Raw genomic sequence first — 19,610 nt, 5'->3', positions numbered from 1 at the left:
TTGTCTCAAATGATATAAGCTCTCCTGCTTGAGCAGGGGGCTGGACTAGACCTCCAAGGTTCCTTCCAGCTCTGTTCTGTTCTGTTCTGTTCTACTCTACTCTACTCACATTGTTAGTTCCTAGTCCCATGGACTCTCACAGTATTTAAAACAACTTGTTGAGCATCATTCCTGGATCTTGAGCATAAGGTTTTGTTCAGAGTCACTCACACTCTCATGACCTCTTATATGGATTACTGCAATGTGCTATAGAGGGGGCTGCCCTTGAAGAGCATTTGGAAGCTTCAACTGCTGCAGAATGCAGCTGCCTGGATAGTTGAAGATGTCAGATATTCAACACATATAATACCACTGCTCTGTGGCCTGCGTTTGATTGCCAGTGTGTTTCCAGGTGCAATTCAAGGCGCTGGTTATCATGTTTAAAGCTCTTCATGTCTTGGAGCCAGGTTCCCTTAAAGGCCATTTTCTTCCAGTTATTTCTACCCGTACAACTCAGCCAGGCAGGCTGGCATTTGTGGGTCCCTTCAGCCAAGGAATGTCAGCTGGCAGGAATCAGGAGACATACTTTCTCTGCTGTCGCCCTGTCTGGAATATTCTCCCTTCAGATATCAGGATGACCCTGAAACTGTTGGCACTTCTCAGGACTTTGAATCTTGGTTCTGGTGCTTAGGCCTAGAGCTCCACCTGTGTTAAGAGCTCCATTTCCTGGCTGTGTTAACAACCATATTATCATTTTTACTTAGTGCCATAGATATTTATTTTGTACTGTTTTGTTTTTATGTTTGAAAAAGAGTCACTTGTTGAGATGGGCAGCGATAAAAATCAAATAAATAAATAAATAAATATCTCTTGCCCTCATGTGAAGTCTTTATTTTAATATGCCCTACTGATATACTTGTCAAATAGCAAGGCATAAAATGTAGTCATAGGAGTTATATTATAATGAATCGGTCCAGGTTTTTTTAAAATTGTGCTCCATGGAAATAACTCTTGGGTCTATGAGAAATCTATTCAATTCCATGAGAAGCTAAGGATGAAAAAAATAATTCTCTCAAACACAGCCAATTTTCTATCCCTGAAGCTTAATCACTTGATCAGGGATTCTGGAAAACATTGTTGTTGCTATTTTTAACTTACAGATTCTATGGCCTGAAAAAGTTTGAAAATACATCTAACTGAATATAGCATAATTTTGTTTGTTTGTTTCCTATCTTTATTATTTTTAAGAACAACTCAAGGTGGCAAACATATCCAAAATAACAACTATTGGCAGCAGCAATTGTCAACAGTTTCGTTCATAATCCTTTTCAGACCCATTTTGTCCATGACCATCTCTCCCTAACCTGCCCTTCAGGTATTCTAATGGTGTGGATACACAGAGTATCAGAACAGATTGTCAAGCACCATGTCTGTAGCATGTAGGACAAACACTGCCATTTCCAGAAGTTAGTTTGAATTCAAAGGAACAATCAGGTCAATCTTATTTTTTCCACATCAGATAAATAATCAGGTAACATAGGAGGCCGAGAAAATGTAGTGGCTGTAATGTTTCTTGATGTCAAGAAAGCATCTGTCAAAGTCTCTAGTGCTAGCCTACTTGAAAAGTTGGATAAAGTAAAATCCGGTAGACTTGCAGATGGTTGAACATGTCAGAACCTGCTTCTCAATAGCAGACACTAGGATTATGTGAGAAAGATTAAGGCAAATGCAGAGAGGTACTGTATATAGCACTGTTGCAGCTCAGAACAGGGGGAGTCTTTTAAATAGGTCAATAAATGATGATGACCCTGCAGATACCAGATTGCATGCAAGTGTTTCAGTGATACATATTGCATGAGGCAATCTTCATGCCATCTGCTTGAAGGAAAAAGAATTATACTTTGCTCAGAAACCACTATCTGCCCATCTGCCTTTTTTTCAGATAAAGGGAGAAACCATAAGAGAATGCTTGCATGATTCATTATTTTAATATTTTGACTGATTGACAATTTATACAAACATTATGGATTTTTTTTTCTAAATTCCATTGAGTAGAATCTAGAAGGATGGGTTGTTTTTTTCAGAGTATGATGTACAGTATCTACTTATGGATTGCCAAATACCTAAATGTATATCTAAGAAAGACACAACAGGGAAATACACGTGCTGAAAATAAACATGGCGTGGGAGAGAAGCACATTTACAGCATACCATATTTACATATAAACCCTTATATTAAGATAAAATATCCAATTAAAAAAATTATTTCAATTTTAAAATAGAACAACTGTACAGGTAGTCCTCAATTTACAACAGTTCACTTGGTGATTGTTCAATGTTGCGATGGCACTGAAAAAAGTGACATCACCATTTTTCACACTTATGACCATTGCAGCATCCCCTTAATCGTGTGATTTACATTTGGATGCTTGACAACTGACTCAAATGTATGACGGTTGGAGAGTCCCAGGGTCATATGATCACCTTTTGCAACCTTCTGACAAGCAAAGTCAATGGAGAAGCCAGATTCACCTAACAATTGTGTTACTGATTTGACAACTACAGTGATTCACATAACAAATATGGCAAGAAAAGTCATAAAATGGGGCAAAACTCTCTTAATAAATTTCTCAGCAACATAAAGTTTGGGCTCAACTGTAGCCCTAAGCTGAGGACTACCTGTATTTAGTTCTATATATTTAATTTCTTATGCAATTTTTTTTTGGTATTCTTTGTTATTCTTTGTTAGCAAGCCAAAAAATTTACACAAATATGAGCTGCCACTGCTGTGGCTACTGCCTGTAGATGGCCTTGGGTTAGGCTGAAACAGGAAATAAGATTTGTCCCGTGTTTGGGACCTAAGCAAGTGCAGTCTAAATACTTAACAAACATTTAACACATATCTCCCTTGCTTCTCAGCTAACTAAGAGAGAGAGAGCCTGTGGCTTAGGGGTTAAAACAACTGCTTAAGATGCAGTTGGCCCAGGTTCGAATCTCAGAAGGGTACGGCTGACTGATGAGAACAAATAAGTTTGAAATGATCATATCTGTCTCCCTTTATTCTTTATCAAGCCAATATATGTGTGTGTGCGTGTGTGTGTGTGTGTGTGTGTGTGTGTGTGTATATATGTAAATTATTCAAATTGCTAATAAAGAATTTGGTAGGCTGAGATGATCATTTCGAACTTCTTATGTTCTCATCAGTCAGTCATACCCTTTATCTGAGATTAGCAAGGTGCATTCAAAAAGCCTTGACAAATACTTAACATCTATCTATCTATCTATCTATCTATCTATCTATCTATCTATCTATCTATCTATCTATCTATCTACAGTGCTTTTTTTGTAAAAGAAAAAGGTGCCGGAACTCACACATGTCATACAATCCGCCTTGCCTACCATACAAGGTTCCATCCAAAAAAGGTGCCGGAACTCCGACTACCTTGCTAGGCCCCAAACATGGGACAAATCTTTATTTCCTGTTTCAGCCTAACCGAAGGCCATCGACAGGCAGTAGTCACAACAGTGACAGCTCATATTTGTGTAAATTTTAGATTGCTAACAAAGAATTAAAGGGAGACTGATATACATATATATATATATATATATATATATATATATGTGTGTGTGTGTGTGTGTGTGTGTGTGTGTGTGTGTAATTACAGCACAATATGCAGACAACCTTGTGTTAGACACAAAAATAGACACAAATTGAAATCCACTCTGTTTGAGTTGCAAATAGAAAAGAAGTTTATTAGACTTCACAACAAAGTCTAAAAAGTAATGGTTTGCAAAGCGTGGTGGATTCAGGAAGGCAAACAATGCAATGTAGCCAAGCACTGAACCACACCCCCAAATTCCAAAATCACATTATTATACATCCTATTGCGGCGCCCCATTCCCTCCCCCATGGCCCCATTGGCTTAGGCTTTGGAGGTTACAATCTATCAGAAGCACCTAAACAGAATACATTATCTCCGCCCGTTTGCTTACATTATACCAGGGGTGTCAAACTGCCGGCCCACGGGCCGGATGCGTCCACCCCATTGCCGGCAATGAGGAAAAAGCTCCAATACGTTGCACGACGTCACGTGACGTCGCAGGTTTGACACCCCTGCATTATACTAATAAGATCCCTCCCCTACTATCCTGTTTACTCAGACCATATATGTACATGCTTATCAATTCTAGAGGAGAGATGTCTCCCATCTTCTACACCTGCCAGGGGTACCAGGCACCAGAAGGTACTTAAAAACAATTCCTAGACGGTGACTCACACTGGGCCCCATGGTAACTCCTGTTCTCCCCCTCCCTCCATTTGAAGCTTATATTTTCCCCCATATACTCAAAGCATCTACTCAGGCAATTGATTATAAAATGATTATTATAAAATATAAGATATGATTACATGATAATACTAAAAACATATATATTTTTATTTTTAAATTTCCTCGCTACTTCCAGTTATTTTCCACACTTGGAACATACAATTGTACGTACTTAGGTAATGATTCTTAAATCTGTCTCTAAAATAAATACTGCATACTCTATGCAGTTTTTAAAATTCTCTGTCGCATCCATATATATTTCTCTTTTAAGGGTTAGAAACCTAAACACTGAAGAGAATAAGCAGAGGAAAGTACTGTTTTAAAATATTTAAATACTTAAGTTTTAAAATATTTTAATAACATAAAGAATATGTTCTATTCTACAAAAAAGAATGTGTACGCAGCATCATAGACCCAATCTAAGCCTTTGAGTGTGGTAAGACACTTAGACTTAAGGGAGTCTTGAATCTTAAAGCTGTATCCATATTGCTAAGTTGCCCTACTGCAAATATAGGTTACCAACCATTTGTGCAAAACTGGACACTGAACACTGTCATCCATCACTTATCCGCAGCTCATTGTGAATGCCCTTGTGCTTAACTTTGAGTTGAAAATACTATAATACTTTACAGCAAGGGTCCTCAACCCCTGGGACATTGATCAGTACCAGTCCGTGGCTTGTTAGGAACCGGGCCGCACAACTGGAGGTGAGCAGTGGGTGAGTGAAACTGCACATTTGTGGGATTTATGTTGTGCACTCCACCCACTATCTGTGTAAAAATTGTCTTCCACGAGACCAGTCCCTGGTGCCAAAAAGGTTGGGGACTGCTGCTTCGCAGCTTATGCCAGCATAAGCTTTGCTATTGTTACCCTATGCATTTTACTTTCTTTTAGGCAAAGCCTTCCATCTTGATTGGCTACTCCCTCTCATGTGGATCATTATTTATCCCACCACCACTGAAAGATCCCTATAACAAAAGCAGATTTTATTGAGCTGAACTTAGGATAATGCAAAAAAGGGATTTTGATGTTGTTTAAGTTTAAGTTTAAGTTTATTGAATTTATATACCGCCCTTTTCCCGTAAGACTCAGGGCGGTTTACAAAGTATTTAAAAACATCAATACAATACAAGAGTTAAAAACAGTTAAAATAATTAAATTTGATCCCTGAGGGGGGGGGGACAAAAACCTCTCAGCCTAGGCCGGAAAGCTCAAAGAGCCAGGTCTTCAGGTCCTGGTGGAATGACCGAAGGTCGGGGGCAGTCCTAAGCTCCACGGGCAGCTGGTTCCACAGGGCAGGCGCACCCACTGAGAAGGCCCTCCCCCTGGGTGTTATCCACTGGCAGACTTTTACAGGCGGCACCCTGAGAAGGCCCTCCAAGTGGGAGCGCACAGGACAAAGGGAACTTGATGCCGGCAGTAGGTGTTCCCTCAAATATCCCGGACCCAAGCCATTTAGGCTTAAAGCTTATTGTTGTATCTGCATATACATACAAGCTATAAAATGCATATATATAACACATACATATACATCCATATAATACATAATACATATACCATCCATATATAACTTTGAATATATTATTTTAACTCTGTGTACACATATTATGTACACATACACACAATATATCAGCCTTTTTATGGATTGCTTCTAGAAAGGAAATTGATTGGTCATTGGGAGGGCACAGCCAGAGAATAATTGTTCCCTCGGGACTACAGTAGTTGGACAGAATAAACACTTGCAAGTTCCTACTGAAACATCCCAATCTGAACAGAATTTCAGATTAGATGGCTCCCAGGATTGCAAAAGGTGGGATCTGTCCTAGATGGAACTGCCCTCCTCTGAGGGATCAGAATGAAAGTTGGGGTGCATATTGGGCCTTACTGACAATAGAAATCCAAGTAGCCAAATATTATCTTTGACTGGTAAGAGAGTTATTGCCATTTCCAGGCACACTTAATATTTTAATACCTGTGCTGATTCTTTTGAAGCCTCAATAATACAAAGTACTGTATTTAAAAACTGGTTCAAGACACATCCATAAAGATACAGAGGTGGATACAAACATAGTCAGAGGTGGCTGACTATGACTTTTGCATTGGAATTTGATTTCTGTAAGCCACTTTGAGTCACCATGAGTGACTTGGGTATAAATTTATAAATTTAATTAATTAATAAACACATAAAATAAATAAGTAAAAAATAATAGTCATCTTTAAAGTAAATCCAGTGAAATAATGAGATTAAAAATAGTTATAATTTGCTTGTGTTTATTTTAATAGAGCCACAATGATCAAGTCCAGAGCCATTTAGCCCTGAATTATTTGTTGTTGTTGTTAGCTGCAAAGTCGTGTCCGACCCATCGCGACCCTATGGACAACATTCCTCCAGGCCTTCCTGTCCTCTACCATCTTCTGGAGTCCATTTAAGCTCACGCCTACTGCTTCAGTGACTCCATCCAGCCACCTCATTCTCTGTCGTCCCCTTCTTCTATTGCCCTCAATCTTCCCCAGCATTAGGCTCTTCTCCAGTGAGTCCTTCCTTCTCATTAGGTGGCCAAAGTATTTGAGTTTTAGCTTCAGGATCTGGCCTTCTAAAGAGCAGTCAGGGTTGATCTCCTCTAGGACTGACCGGTTTGATCGCCTTGCAGTCCAAGGGACTCGCAGGAGTCTTCTCCAGCACAATAGTTCAAAGGCCTCAATTCTTTGGCGCTCAGCCTTTCTTATGGTCCAACTTTCACTGCCAAACATTGTAACTGGGAAGACCATAGCCTTGACTATACACACTTTTGTTGACAGGGTGATGTCTCTGCTTTTTAGTGTGCTGTCTAGATTTGCCATGGCTTTCCTCCTGAGGAGCAAGCGTCTTTTAATTTCTTGGCTACAGTCCCCATCTGCAGTGATCTTGGAGCCCAGGAAAATAAAATCTGTCACTACCTCCATTTCTTCCCCATCTATTTGCCAGGAATTGAGAGGGCCGGATGCCATGATCTTGGTTTTCTTAATGTTAAGTTTCAACCCAACTTTTGCACTCTCCTTCTTCACCGGCAACAAAATCTGTGAATTTGTGTAAGTTATTCCAGGCTGTACTTTGTTCACAACACAAGCATTTCTCTTTTCTTCCCAAAGTAGGTGACTAGATTCAATTCACCAGGCAATGAGAAGGATCACCTAGTTATTGGTATTGCAGGAATGCACTGCAATCAATTAAAATTATTTAAAGCAGTGTAAGATCAGGCTATTTATTAAAAAAATCATTTTTAAAAGGAGAAAGGGTTTTCTTCTGCTGCCTTTGGTTTGCTAGGAAAAGGGATTTGCTAATTTCTGCTTTCCCAACATTATATTCTAAATTATTCATTGATTCAAAGATTTAGGTCTATGAAGTCCAATGCTAAAATGTGCAAGTGCTGCAGCAACAAAAAAGAATTACATTATATTTGTTGGTTTAGAATAAAGACAGTTAAATGGATCACATCTAGTTTAGACATTATTTTTAAAGGTGCCTTTAACACTGTCTTTGCACTGAGCTGCTGCATCCTGAATTTCATTCAGTCTAACCAGGTATTTCCTTCTTTTTTTTGAAAAGGGGCTAAATCTTAACTAAGATGTAAGCATACCTACTGTCCAAAAATGTAAGCAAAATCCTAACTATAACATTCAGTCCTTTTGAATGTTAAGAAGAATGTGCATTTTTCTCCGGCAATCCTTCCTTCCTTCCTTTCCTCACTCATCTTAGCAACAGACGTAATGCAACCAATCAACCACCGCTTCGTCACTGATCCAGCATCACAGGCTGAGGTTACTATAGTGCAATGACTGATAGTAACCGAGCATGAATGAGAGAGAGCTGCTTCATGCGGCACCTCAACTGCAATGCACCTGCCACACAAGAACAGGCTTTTCCTGAATTCTCTGATTAGAAACAGCAACTCATATACAATAAATCCTATTTTTCACCATTTGCATTTCAAAAGGTAGGGGGTGGAATCTTGCCAACCCAGTACAAGATGTACACTTATTATATGAGTGTGTCAGAGTAGAATTTATGACACCTAAAAAATTTTAAAAGGTGAAACAATAGGATATTTATACCACATTATTTCATTTGCCAGCAATGGGTATATTCTACTTTAATAGTTTTTAAATAGTGGTTTGCAGAATACTTAACAAATAAAATTTATTACTGGATCAACTTTATCTTTAATTCTGATAGTTGAAAAAAACCCTAAGATATATGCAGCTAAACAAAATACATTAATTTGCATAGCAAAGATAAACATATAAAAAAACAGCTGCCTTTCTTAATAACCTGAAAAAGTTGAGAATGTTTCAGACATTTGCTACAAAATGAAAAAGCAAAACATTTAAGAGCATGCAAGCAGTTCACTAATGAATACAGAAAAAAATGGGATTTATGCAAATATCCTACAGCTTTATTTGCAACAATTAGTTATTGCATTTACCGTATTTACTATAAATCTAACTTTTATTGAGGACTGCATAGGAATTAATCAGTAGATTGTACCAGAAATGTTGTAAGAGTCCTTCACATTTTCTATTTTAGGAGAATATTTAATAGCATGATTGTAGCATGTGTGTACTAGCATGCAAGTCTCACAATGTTTAAAGGTGATTATTCCCAAGTGTTCATCAAATTGCAACATAGTCCTTTAAAGCCAAATTATCAACTCTAAAAATATAAGATAAATAAGAACATGAAGTTCAAATTGATATATTTCTCAGAAACACAGTATTGATTTACAGCTAAAACTGACAAACAACCTCTATAATTATTTAATATTTCATTAAAATACTATTTCAATATTTTGCAACCTTTATCTTGTTTAGACCAGCTGACAATGGATGAAATAAGCGATGCTCCAACGCATTAACTTGCTGAATATAGGTAACTCTGTCTTCACTAAAAAACAGAGGAGCTAAAATGGCAGCAGAGTAGCAGTATGAGATGAGAGCTCTATATATTTCCATTTTGTTTTGGTTTTAGGTTTTCTGATGATCTTAGAGTGCTCCTCTTTGGTATCCATAGCATGCCTTTACTCAAAATACTCCAAATAGCTTCTTGTTATGAGTATAAAGTGTGTAATATAGGGAGCTGACTTCCCACAGGCATGGAGTGAATTTTATTATTATTGCTATAATTAATCTTAAGAATCTATATTCAGCATAAATACAATATTTACAGACCAAACACAAATTTGGGCTGTAAAAATTTAAGATGATCACTAGATGGCAGCAGAGATATTCAAAAACCAATAATTCTTTGCTGCCCTTTAGTGGTCATCAGTATTTTTACAGTCCAGATTTTGCTCCTCTTGTACAAGTAACACAACGAATATAGTAGACTACGTGCACAGAAGTTAAAGGGAAATTGTACTTCTTGTTGCGTATGGGAAAATGGAAAATAGAATTCAAATCAGCTCGAGGTAAAACAGCTAAAGCAGTACAGTATACAATATCAGCCCTCAATGATCTAAGACACGGGTGACAAACTCATCACGTGATGTGTCGCGACGTATCAGGAGTCTTTTTGCATTGCTGGCAATGGGGTGGGCGCCGCTTTGGTATGATGAAACCGACCCACAGGCCGGCAGTTTGACACCCCTGATCTAAGATATTCAATGGTCTCAGAGTTAATTTTCTGAATATTATGTATGGATGTTATGGTGGCAAAAAGTGCCACCTAATGTATTGTCATATGGAAGGATTCATCTATTTCACAGGAAACAGCCAGAACCTGTTAAATTCTTAAACTATCCTATGGGCAATAATCAAAATATCTGTTTGAAAACAGTAATCTTCAATACTATAGCATGGTAAAAAAATATGTTTTACTTTTTTTTCATTAATATCTTGGCACTTCCATGCAGTTTTCTTAGCAACAGGCCAGAAGCAGATTGCTCCTGCATTCTTCTGATCTGTTTTTTCAGCTGTCCATCATCCTATTCCACTGAATTTTTGGTGGTCTCCCATTCAAGTATTAACCAAGTCTTGACCTTTGGGTTTTTCAATCATAGCTACTTGCTCTCATATGCTGCTTAATCTATTTTATAACCAGAATTGAAGAGGACAAAAATGATAACATTTCTCTTCCTATAATCTACTGATTCTACAAAGAAACTTGGAAATAGGCTTTGATTTAAAGAATGAAGTTTCAAGAGTTGGGAGTTGTGCGTTTCTTGCTGAATCCTCATTCCAGGTTTCCAAGGTAAGTGGACAGTCTGGAACCTGAGCTAGGTTTGGCTCTCTACAAGGGCATCTCTCTGCTACAAGGACCATCAATAAAACTCCCTCTACTGAATAAGCTTGAAGATTCATAAAACATAGCTTTCTCCTAAAGCTATTATATCCTCAACACTAACCATTTAGATCACAAATCATTCTTTGTTCGCTCATTACTTCTGTGCAAAATGGACTTCAGTCTCTATGCTGAGTCTTTGAATTAATCAAGGATTTTGATTAAAGGAGAAGGGAATCAGCATTTTACTAGACTATGTGGGGAAAAATTATAGGGACTTACACATCAGAAACAAGCCATGCTAAAATTCTGTGCATCACTATGTTCCGAAAGGGTAAAACAAACAGGTGATATCATACAGCCAAGCCCAAAGACTCAGGTGAAAATCTAATTGCTTCATAATAAATATGGGACATTAGCCTCAAGAGCTTCATTTGTTTTTCTCTAGAGTAATTAACTCAATAGATGTATTGACTAATGGAAATATCATGTGTGGCTTCTTCCTTCCTGGCAGAATACACATAATAAAAATTAAAATAGAATGTATAACTTTAGTAGTCCAGAATCATTCCTATTAAACGCTATAATTCTGTCAGCATGTTCCACTCAGTTTTGACTAATTGCTATCATACCCTTAATGTCATTGCAAATTATCAGTATGATATAGGTTTGAAATTGGGTTCTAAATGGAAAGCACTGATTTTCACTATCTGAAGTTGAAGAACTGTATGGATGAGTACCCATTCTTTTTAGCAAACATTTCAGAAATCCCAAAGATAGCTTTGAACAGTTTTTATCAGAACACATGTTACAATTCTTAATCATGTAGATGATGCTTATAGTCTTTTACAACAATTTTCTTTTGAAACACAAACTGTAAACTGTGTTGACGGAAGCTTTAGCCCTTCCTTAGTTTTCTATAAATTTGCCATTTTAAAAGTTCAATTTGACAAATAGGCATTGCAAGTTGTTCCAAGAGACTGGAGCTCCCATAGGGAATGCCCACTCCCATATCTTCGGCAGGCATTCTCTGGTCAGAAAGATGGTCAGGCAGAATCTATCTAAGAAAGGTATACAGGCCCAACTTTACAGGTAAGAATCAACATCCTGAATTGCACTCAGAAATGTATCAGCAGCCGATGCAATTGTCACATGTAAAGAAAATTACAGTAACTGAGGTACAAGATGTCAAGTTATAAATGTGTGTAAAAAGACCTGCCAATACAGGGCCCCACTATTTGGGAAATTTCTTGAATAATTCTGCTGGTAAAAAATCCTCACCTGTGGCTTTATTGCTCTTTAAGCTTTTAATGATGGACTGTATCTCCTTTTCTGAGACTGGTGGCCAAGGGGGGGGGGAGTTCTAGGGGACAAGTTATAAATGATAGTCTTCAGTATTTCCTGCTCTAATAAAGGCCACAAGTGGTGTACTAGCCAGGCCCCTCTTGGCCATGGCTTCCAGCCACTGTTCCAGCAAGAGCTCCAAGTCCACGTGGGCCCGTAAGTTGCAGGTCTGCTCTTCAAAATGGAATATTGCTACCCTGGCAACCACAAATTAGTAGTAAACCAGAACCAGCGGGGTTCTGAACGAATATATTCATCCTACTTACCCTTCTTGTTCCACCAGGGTCCTTCTGGTATAGCATAGGAGAGGTCTTTAAATTCAATATTCACAGCTGGTCTTCGAGGAAGGTAGGAGAAATGATGGGCTTCAGTCAAAACATTGTCCATCTTCTTTAAATGGCCGTTGAGCAAATGAACCTCTTGTGTTTCTGTACCACCATAGACCACCTCATCTACTGAAACACATATTGACTTTGGCTCAGGCATAGTAGATGAAGAATTACTGGCATTCTAGAACACAAGAGGAAAAAAGAAATAAAACATAATCTCTCTCTCTCTCTCTCACACACACACACACACGCTACAAATGCAATTATTGTATATTTGTCCCAGAACAAGTCTCATACTACTACAGAAAAAAAGCTAACTCTATGATGTTCTGCTGACATTGTTATTTTACAGGAAAATATGACTGTTTGGAAATAGGCAAATCAGGCAATGAAAGTGCGGCCCACTTTCTCATTTTTCAATTTTCAATTTGTTCTTTCTTTATGCATCGTTCTTTTTTTATTAAAACTTACATGACAATTATTTTGTTGTTTATCCTATTGAAGACTTTTGTGCATGTTTCCCCCACCCCCCATTTAAACAGCACTCTGCACCACAATATATTGCCTCATAACTGCATTTCACTTAATGTGTAAATTCAAGAATTGTAAACTGTGTTACTGAAAGGACTACTCCAACTCCAGCGTTCATTTTTGCCAATCTTAAATGTATTACATTGGTTTCTTTGCCTGTAAATGGATGCTTACATGTTTCTTTTTCATAAAACACCTGAGATCTTCCATTTGTATAAATAAGCAAGAATCCAGTACACTCATAATACTTCAGGTTTTGTGTACCCCTCCTTTTTTACCTCCATCAGGTCCACAGAATGTTCATACTTTATATTAGCCACAGTTTAGTATTGTACTAAATTGTACAGTAAAGTTAATTTTAACTCTAATTATCATTTGGATAATCTACCATTAAGGGCATGCTTCCATTAACCATAGCTAAAACCAACTGCACATTGTCTGACCCAAATACCATAAGTAAAAGCTTTCTATTTTTCTTTGAGGCTATGCTAGGGGAGAAGATGGTAATATGTGACCCAATGTTTGTTAATGTTTGTTCTAATACTGTATGCCAGCTCATAACTGAATGAATATCCACAGGTGCAGTGTAATCCCAGGCAATAGCGAGTAACAATTTCATTAGTACAGTACGGTCAATATGGAAAGCTTATAACAAATACTCTATTGCTAAGGCTAGGTTACACTATAGATAAATTTGAGTCCTGGTTGTACTTTAACAAAGAAGGCCAATACCCAAACAAAATTAATTCTCAACGTGCTTATAATGTAGGAAAGCTACAGAATTAATATTTGCCCCAATGATTATTCATCTAACCATGGAAAAATTATCAGTAACGTCAGCTAAAATTATTATTCTCATTTTAGGTCACAATATGTGATCATTTAACATTTTCAAGAGCCATGCAGCATTTATGTTCGCTCAACTCTTCCTTCTGATTCTGGATCTTAACTTTGTGTATGAAAGTTTATGTAAAATCCTTGTTTAGGATTAGATCCTAAATTTGTTTAGATTAGGCAAGTCAGGCACACATCTTTTAGGATGTGTGACATCAACTTGCAAAGACAGTACTTGCAGTATAGTTGGCAAGACTAATTGGATGAACATCCAATATTCAGGAATACTGAAAACTATTCATCCATATTCCTCACAATTTTCTGCACTGCTCAGCAGCACCTTTCAAGTGATTCAAACTGATGTCTTGTTTTCCATAGCTTTTTTTATTCCACCTGCAGAACACCCAAATAAGAAATCAACATATCTTTATCTCCTCCTCCTCCCTTTGTATTAGCTATTTTTATTTGTTGTGTCAATTTACTCACTGTTTCAGCCAGCTCAATGCAACTAGAGTGTCTTTCCCACTATGGGGAGACTGCCAACTTTGCATGGAGCCCATTTGCAAATCTCCAAACATAATTTGATCAGCCAATTCTATGTTAAAATAAAATCTGGAGCCCTGAACACACATTGATTTCACAAAATATCACTTTACTACACATTGCAAGGGTTTTTTGAAGAAAAACCAAGTGGAAAATGCTTCATTTTCCTTCCTTTGGTTACAGACTACTTCCTTAGTTTGTGTACTGGCAGACTTGTTTTCTGAAGAATAACTTTCCTTCATCAGATCCAATGAGCCATTTTAAAAAGTATTATTTATTCTCCATGCCGGAACTCATCTAGACCAATATGTGAATCCTGCCAGTTATATAAATGATGCTCTTAGTTTCCAAGGATCACCTGCTGGGTAAAAACCATAACAACCAGGTAGGCTACAATGTACTGATCAAGCATCAGAACAAGACATCAAAAAATTCACCAATCGATTGAACATTTGGTACAAATTACTAAACCATCTTCAGAGCTAAAAAGTGGTTGCTGTTCTTAAAGGTTGACTTTACAGTAGTAAATATTATATGTCAGCCAGCAACCATGTTATGTTTAATACTGCATTTTTCAGGGATTGTGTGAGTTGTAGTCCAATACACATGAACATTATACTTTCAGAGGAGAACTTCTATATGCCATTGAAATGTTTTGTTTTATATTTTTTAACTGATGAACTATTTGGGGATAAAAGTACTCTAAGGCCATTTCTGCATTACTGGTTTAGCGGACCTTCCCGAGTCATTCAATTAGTACTGTGCCAACAAGGGGACTGTTGGGGCAAAAAAATTGACCAAACATGCACGTATGTTATGTGCAGAATGATACTTAACTGTCCTTTGCTTTTCCGCCAATTGGCAGAACATTTGAAAATGTCTAAGTAGCTATTAGATCAATAACCTCTCCAGACAACCAGGCAGAAACAGGTTGTTCATTGTTTCCCATTTATGTCACCTTTTACAACATAGAGAAGTAATTAAGAAGCCAAGTGAAATGCTTTGATATGAATTAATGTGGGCCCTTTGAGGTGGGCCAGATCAGGAAACAGACCCACAGAACTACATTTTCCTGAGATAGGGTATAAAAACAGAATTTTGCAAACCTGATTGTGCTTCAGGACTGTTTTCTTTGTTTACATAACTGTTTCTGAATATTTGCTTCCAGGCTCTCTCTCTCCTGGTTCTCTACAATTTGGGATTGGTAGAGCTATGAGAGAACTTATAACTTGAACTCCAAGCATTGCTGCCGGATACTAATGATTTGCAGGTTTGTAGTTATTCTTGGTATGCGTAATATTTGTGCCATTGATATATACACTTTACGCCAATTTCAGATATGAGAACATCTGTATTTGTTTACGTGCATCAGGTTGGTGTCTAGTTTTTAGTGACCACATAGATTTTCTTGAGAACGATGTATCCCCCAAGGAAGTCCTTTGGATCTTCTAATGGTGTACCCATTGAGTCCTTCCTCCTTGCTGCTAGTCATCTTTTTTTTCTTTCCTTCCACCTTTCCCAGTATTGCAGACTTGTCAAGAAAGCTAGGTCTTCACATAATGTGCCCAAAATATGATCCTGGTCATTTGTGCCCTAAATGAGTAAACTGATCTGATTATTTGATCCATTTGCTTTCTTAAGTTATCCATAGTATTCTCAGGACTATATCAGTATTAGCCCCAACATAAAGTTATATTTAAGACCATAAACCCAGATTTCACATTGCAGGAACTAAGGATCAATTTGTCTACTTCAGACAAATCTTCAAGCTATTGGATTATTTTAGACTACTTCCATTCCACAACTTCCACCTCTAGTCCCTCAAAAGAAATGTGAAGATAAGCTTTCACTGTCTTTTCTGCTGATCTTGCAACATTGAGAACAAAGAGAAAAGAATGATCACCCTGTCTTTAGCTGCTACAGGTCCTGCAGTACAAAAAAAATCAGGTCCTGCAGTACAAAAAAATCTCTCATTCCACTCCAAAAAAGGGGAAATGATGGCTGCACATACACCCTCTACTTCGTGTTCTATGCCCTTGCTTGAAATAAAAGTATTGTGATCTTATGAGACCACAAAGTTGGAAAACCGGTTTCTAACCATTTGTACAATTCTCTTGCAGAAGCACCTCAGATTCCAAAAAAAGGTAACTTGGGCTTAACTCAAAGCGCATTGTTTTGATGTTTGCTTCTGTTGTCTTATTTAGACAGTTCTTTTGCAGTGCAGAGGGAAAGAGTAACATGCAATTTGGACAAGAATTCAGGAATTTAATTTAAAACCTCAGATGATAAAATGAGATTTCAGAAATAATTAATTCTAATTTTCTTCTGGTTGTGCTTCAAGATGCTGGTCGCCACATATAAAACCCTGCATGACATATGGCCTGGTTATTTGAGGGACCACCTGTCTCCCATTGTATTTGACTGGCTGGTTTAATCCTACAGATTTGCCACGCTGTGGGTTTTACTCATTAAACAATGCCATCTCCCTGGACTGCAGAGACAGGCTTCTCTACAGCAGCATCTGCTTCCTGGAATGAGGTCCCCACCAAATTGGAATAACTCCTACCCTACTGGTATTTCAAAGAGCCTTAAAGACGTGGTTCTTCACCCAGGCCTTTGGTGAGGATAACTGATGCCCCTTTCTTCTTTTTCCTTTCCCACTTTTATTTGCTATCACTGTTCTTTTGTCTTGTGCCATTTTTGTGAGATTTTTTGTTTTGTTTTCTTCTTAAATGTTTTTAACCATTGTAAAGCACTGGGAGTCAGGCAACATATAAATTTAATAAATTATTTCCCCTTTAAAATCTTCCGTCTCTACCTACCACATGTAAGAGTTTTATTGAGCATGAGGCACTGAATTTCTTTTAGTAATAGTAAATTCAGGCATCATGGTCATGTTAAGATGCTTATTATTTGGGGAAATGAGAATACATAGAAAAAGCTAACACATTCTGGTAGAGAGAAGTTCCCCGAGGACGGGCTCTGGCACGAATTGAATGTTTGGAAGACTAAACCTCTGATCCCCTTGACCGACCCAGATTGGATCCTGCAATTGGATCATGTAGAAAGAGCCCACCATTCCAAACTATAATGAAAAGACTTTAAATAGTATGTATATCTAACTTTTAATGATGTGTGTCTAACTTCATGCATTACATGATGTGTTCTCCATCTCAATTTAGGTACCCTAAAACCTAATTCAATGCTTATTTCACTTTCCTGTGACTTTTTAAAATCCAGATTTCATCCCTTGGGAGGGGGATTTAAATGCTGTTACACAACAGACCTGTAAATCCATTCCTTAGCCAGCAGATATCTTTGATTTTTTTTTAAAAAAAAAAGTTTATCTTCCAACTAAGATTAATTAATTTTAAGAAAATCCACTTTCTTGTTCCTTTTACACCAAATCCATTATATAATGAGCTGGAAAGGAGAAGTGTTCTCGAATCACAGGATGCGTCCGTGACAGTCTGAGCATGCTCAGAACAACATCCTCTTCCCCCCCTCCCTTTCTTTTTAATGAGCGCAACACTAAGGTAACTTTCGGTCAAACCCTGCTATAGGCAGCTGACTTCAAATACAGGATGCTGTAAATGTCGCCCTCCACACACACACACACACACACACACCCCTTATCCCGCGCCGAAGAAAATAAACAACCTTTCTGATTTTAACTAGTCTCTTTTGTTACAATAAATTAGACCTTGAATAACTTTGGAGGCTTTCAAGTGAGGGCATCTGCCGCCGAGCCAACGAGCAAATAAATGCATTCCTATAAATTACATTAGGGGATTTGCCTTGTGAAAATGACATTACACCTTCCCGCGCCTGACATTGAAAGCCATTTCCGTGTCAAGGATACCTTGGAAAAGCAAAACAAGCCACAGCCAGAAAACACCCGGCAAAAAAGGAAGGAAGGAAGGAAGGAAGGAAGGAAGGAAGGAAGGAAGGAAGGAAGGAAGGAAGGAAGGAAGGAAGGAAGGAAGGAAAGGAAGGAAGGAAGGAAGGAAGGAAGGAAGGAAGGAAGGAAGGAAGGAAGGAAGGAAGGAAGGAAGGAAGGAAGGAAGGAAGACATTCGCTTACCACAGCAATTTGCGCGCTGGGAAATAAGGCAAGAGAAGAGGCGAAGGACTCTTCTTCTGCCCCTCCAACAAGAGCGAGGACTGACCCGTGGCAAGGGGAGTCAGATCCAGGAAGACGCCGCTATCCCACCTCCGAGCAGGCTCTCCAGGTACCTTCTGGAGAGGAGAGGGGAGAGCGGCGTCCTTCCCCCCCCCCCACCCCGCCTCGGTCTCTACATGAAGGAACTCCGCGCTTTGAACTCGGCCTCCCCTCTCTGGAGCTCCTAAGCGCTGGGCTTAAAAATAGAGATCCAGCTAAGAGCCCCGGCTTCCCTTTCGGAAAAGATGAACAAGCCTCCGGCTCCGACAAGCCAGAGGGGCAAATACGAGATCAAAGGATCCAGACGAGGGCGGGGAGGGGCTGATAGGCAGCAGGAGTTCTCCACGCCTTCAAACTCAAGCCACGCTTTCTGTCGGGTCCCCAAATTGCACCCTTTTTTTTGCTTGCTCAATTCCTCCCACAACTTTCGAGCTCCTGGCTGACTCTGGCGGGGGTGGGGGGTGGGGGGGAAGAGAGAATGGGGGGGGCGTATGCAAAACGCCTACCGCAAAGGTAGGCAAGGTAAGATCCTGCTAGGATCAGTAGAGGTACGGTTCCAGCTTGGAGATGCTCCGATGTGGCACCTGATCAAGGAAGGGAGGGGGAAAGAAAGAGAGAGAGAGAGAGAGAGAAAGAAAGAAAGAAAGAGACGCCCAAAGCATCTAACTTACCAGAACGGCGCCCATGGAGAAAGCAGCCATCAGACATGCCATGTGCCCCCAGCGGAGAGGCTGCAATCACGGGGAGGAGAAGAGGGGAGAAACAAAGAGGAATGGAAGGATTGGCGGGAGGGAAAGGAGCCCGCAGCGGCTCGAGATTGATCGGCTGCTGGAAACGACACCAGCAAAGCAAAGGGAAGCGGGGCCGGTCAAGATACCGGCGGCTTCTTCACAAGGGCGGCTCGATCTCGGCATGCTACTGGCTCTCCCGCGGCCTTCTCTTGCACCCTATTGGCTGAGGAGCCGAAGGGGGGAGGGGCGTGCTCTTGGAGGGTAAACGTGCTCTTGTTTTCCTTCAGCGTCTCCAGGGCTTGCGCGACGCTTCACTTTGGGAGGTTTCCACCCCACCCCCACCTTTGGATAGCTCCGGCAAAGGGAGACCGTACACGGCCGTATCCCGAAACAATATTTCCCGACCTAAGAGCAAGAGCCTGGAGACGGGGTTTCCAAAATTAAAAAAAAAAGTGACGGAGGAGGGCGGGAGGATCAGAACTGATTTGAAGCTCGTGTTCTGCATCTTCCCACAGCGCAGCACTGAGGTAAATGTAGGTCATGCTGCAGCTTATCCAGTGGTACCGGCAATCGC

The 19,610-nt window shown here is 39.3% G+C and overlaps 1 protein-coding gene across 2 annotated transcripts in view; it reads right to left on the bottom strand.

Moving 5' to 3' along the window:
- ABCG1 (ATP binding cassette subfamily G member 1) overlaps positions 1 to 19,142 on the bottom strand; it is a 48,011-nt gene extending 28,869 nt beyond the window's left edge. The window contains exons 1-2 of one of the 2 annotated variants that reach the window (XM_081327743.1): positions 18,977 to 19,142; positions 12,174 to 12,417 (exon numbers count right to left, since the gene is read on the bottom strand). In XM_081327743.1, the coding sequence (XP_081183869.1) occupies positions 12,174 to 12,417; positions 18,977 to 19,018 (286 nt within the window). In that variant the 5' untranslated portion in view covers positions 19,019 to 19,142. Of the gene's footprint in view, positions 1 to 12,173; positions 12,418 to 18,227; positions 18,471 to 18,976 lie in introns of those variants that run through there. The other variant, XM_081327744.1, reaches the window with a different exon arrangement.
- Positions 19,143 to 19,610: the final 468 nt, after the last annotated feature.

This window comes from Vipera berus, assembly GCF_964194415.1.
Source record: "Vipera berus genome assembly, chromosome: 4".
Lineage (NCBI taxonomy): Eukaryota > Metazoa > Chordata > Lepidosauria > Squamata > Viperidae > Vipera > Vipera berus.
Note: the sequence above shows the minus strand (reverse complement) of the source record. Positions and strands in the feature narration are given on the sequence as shown.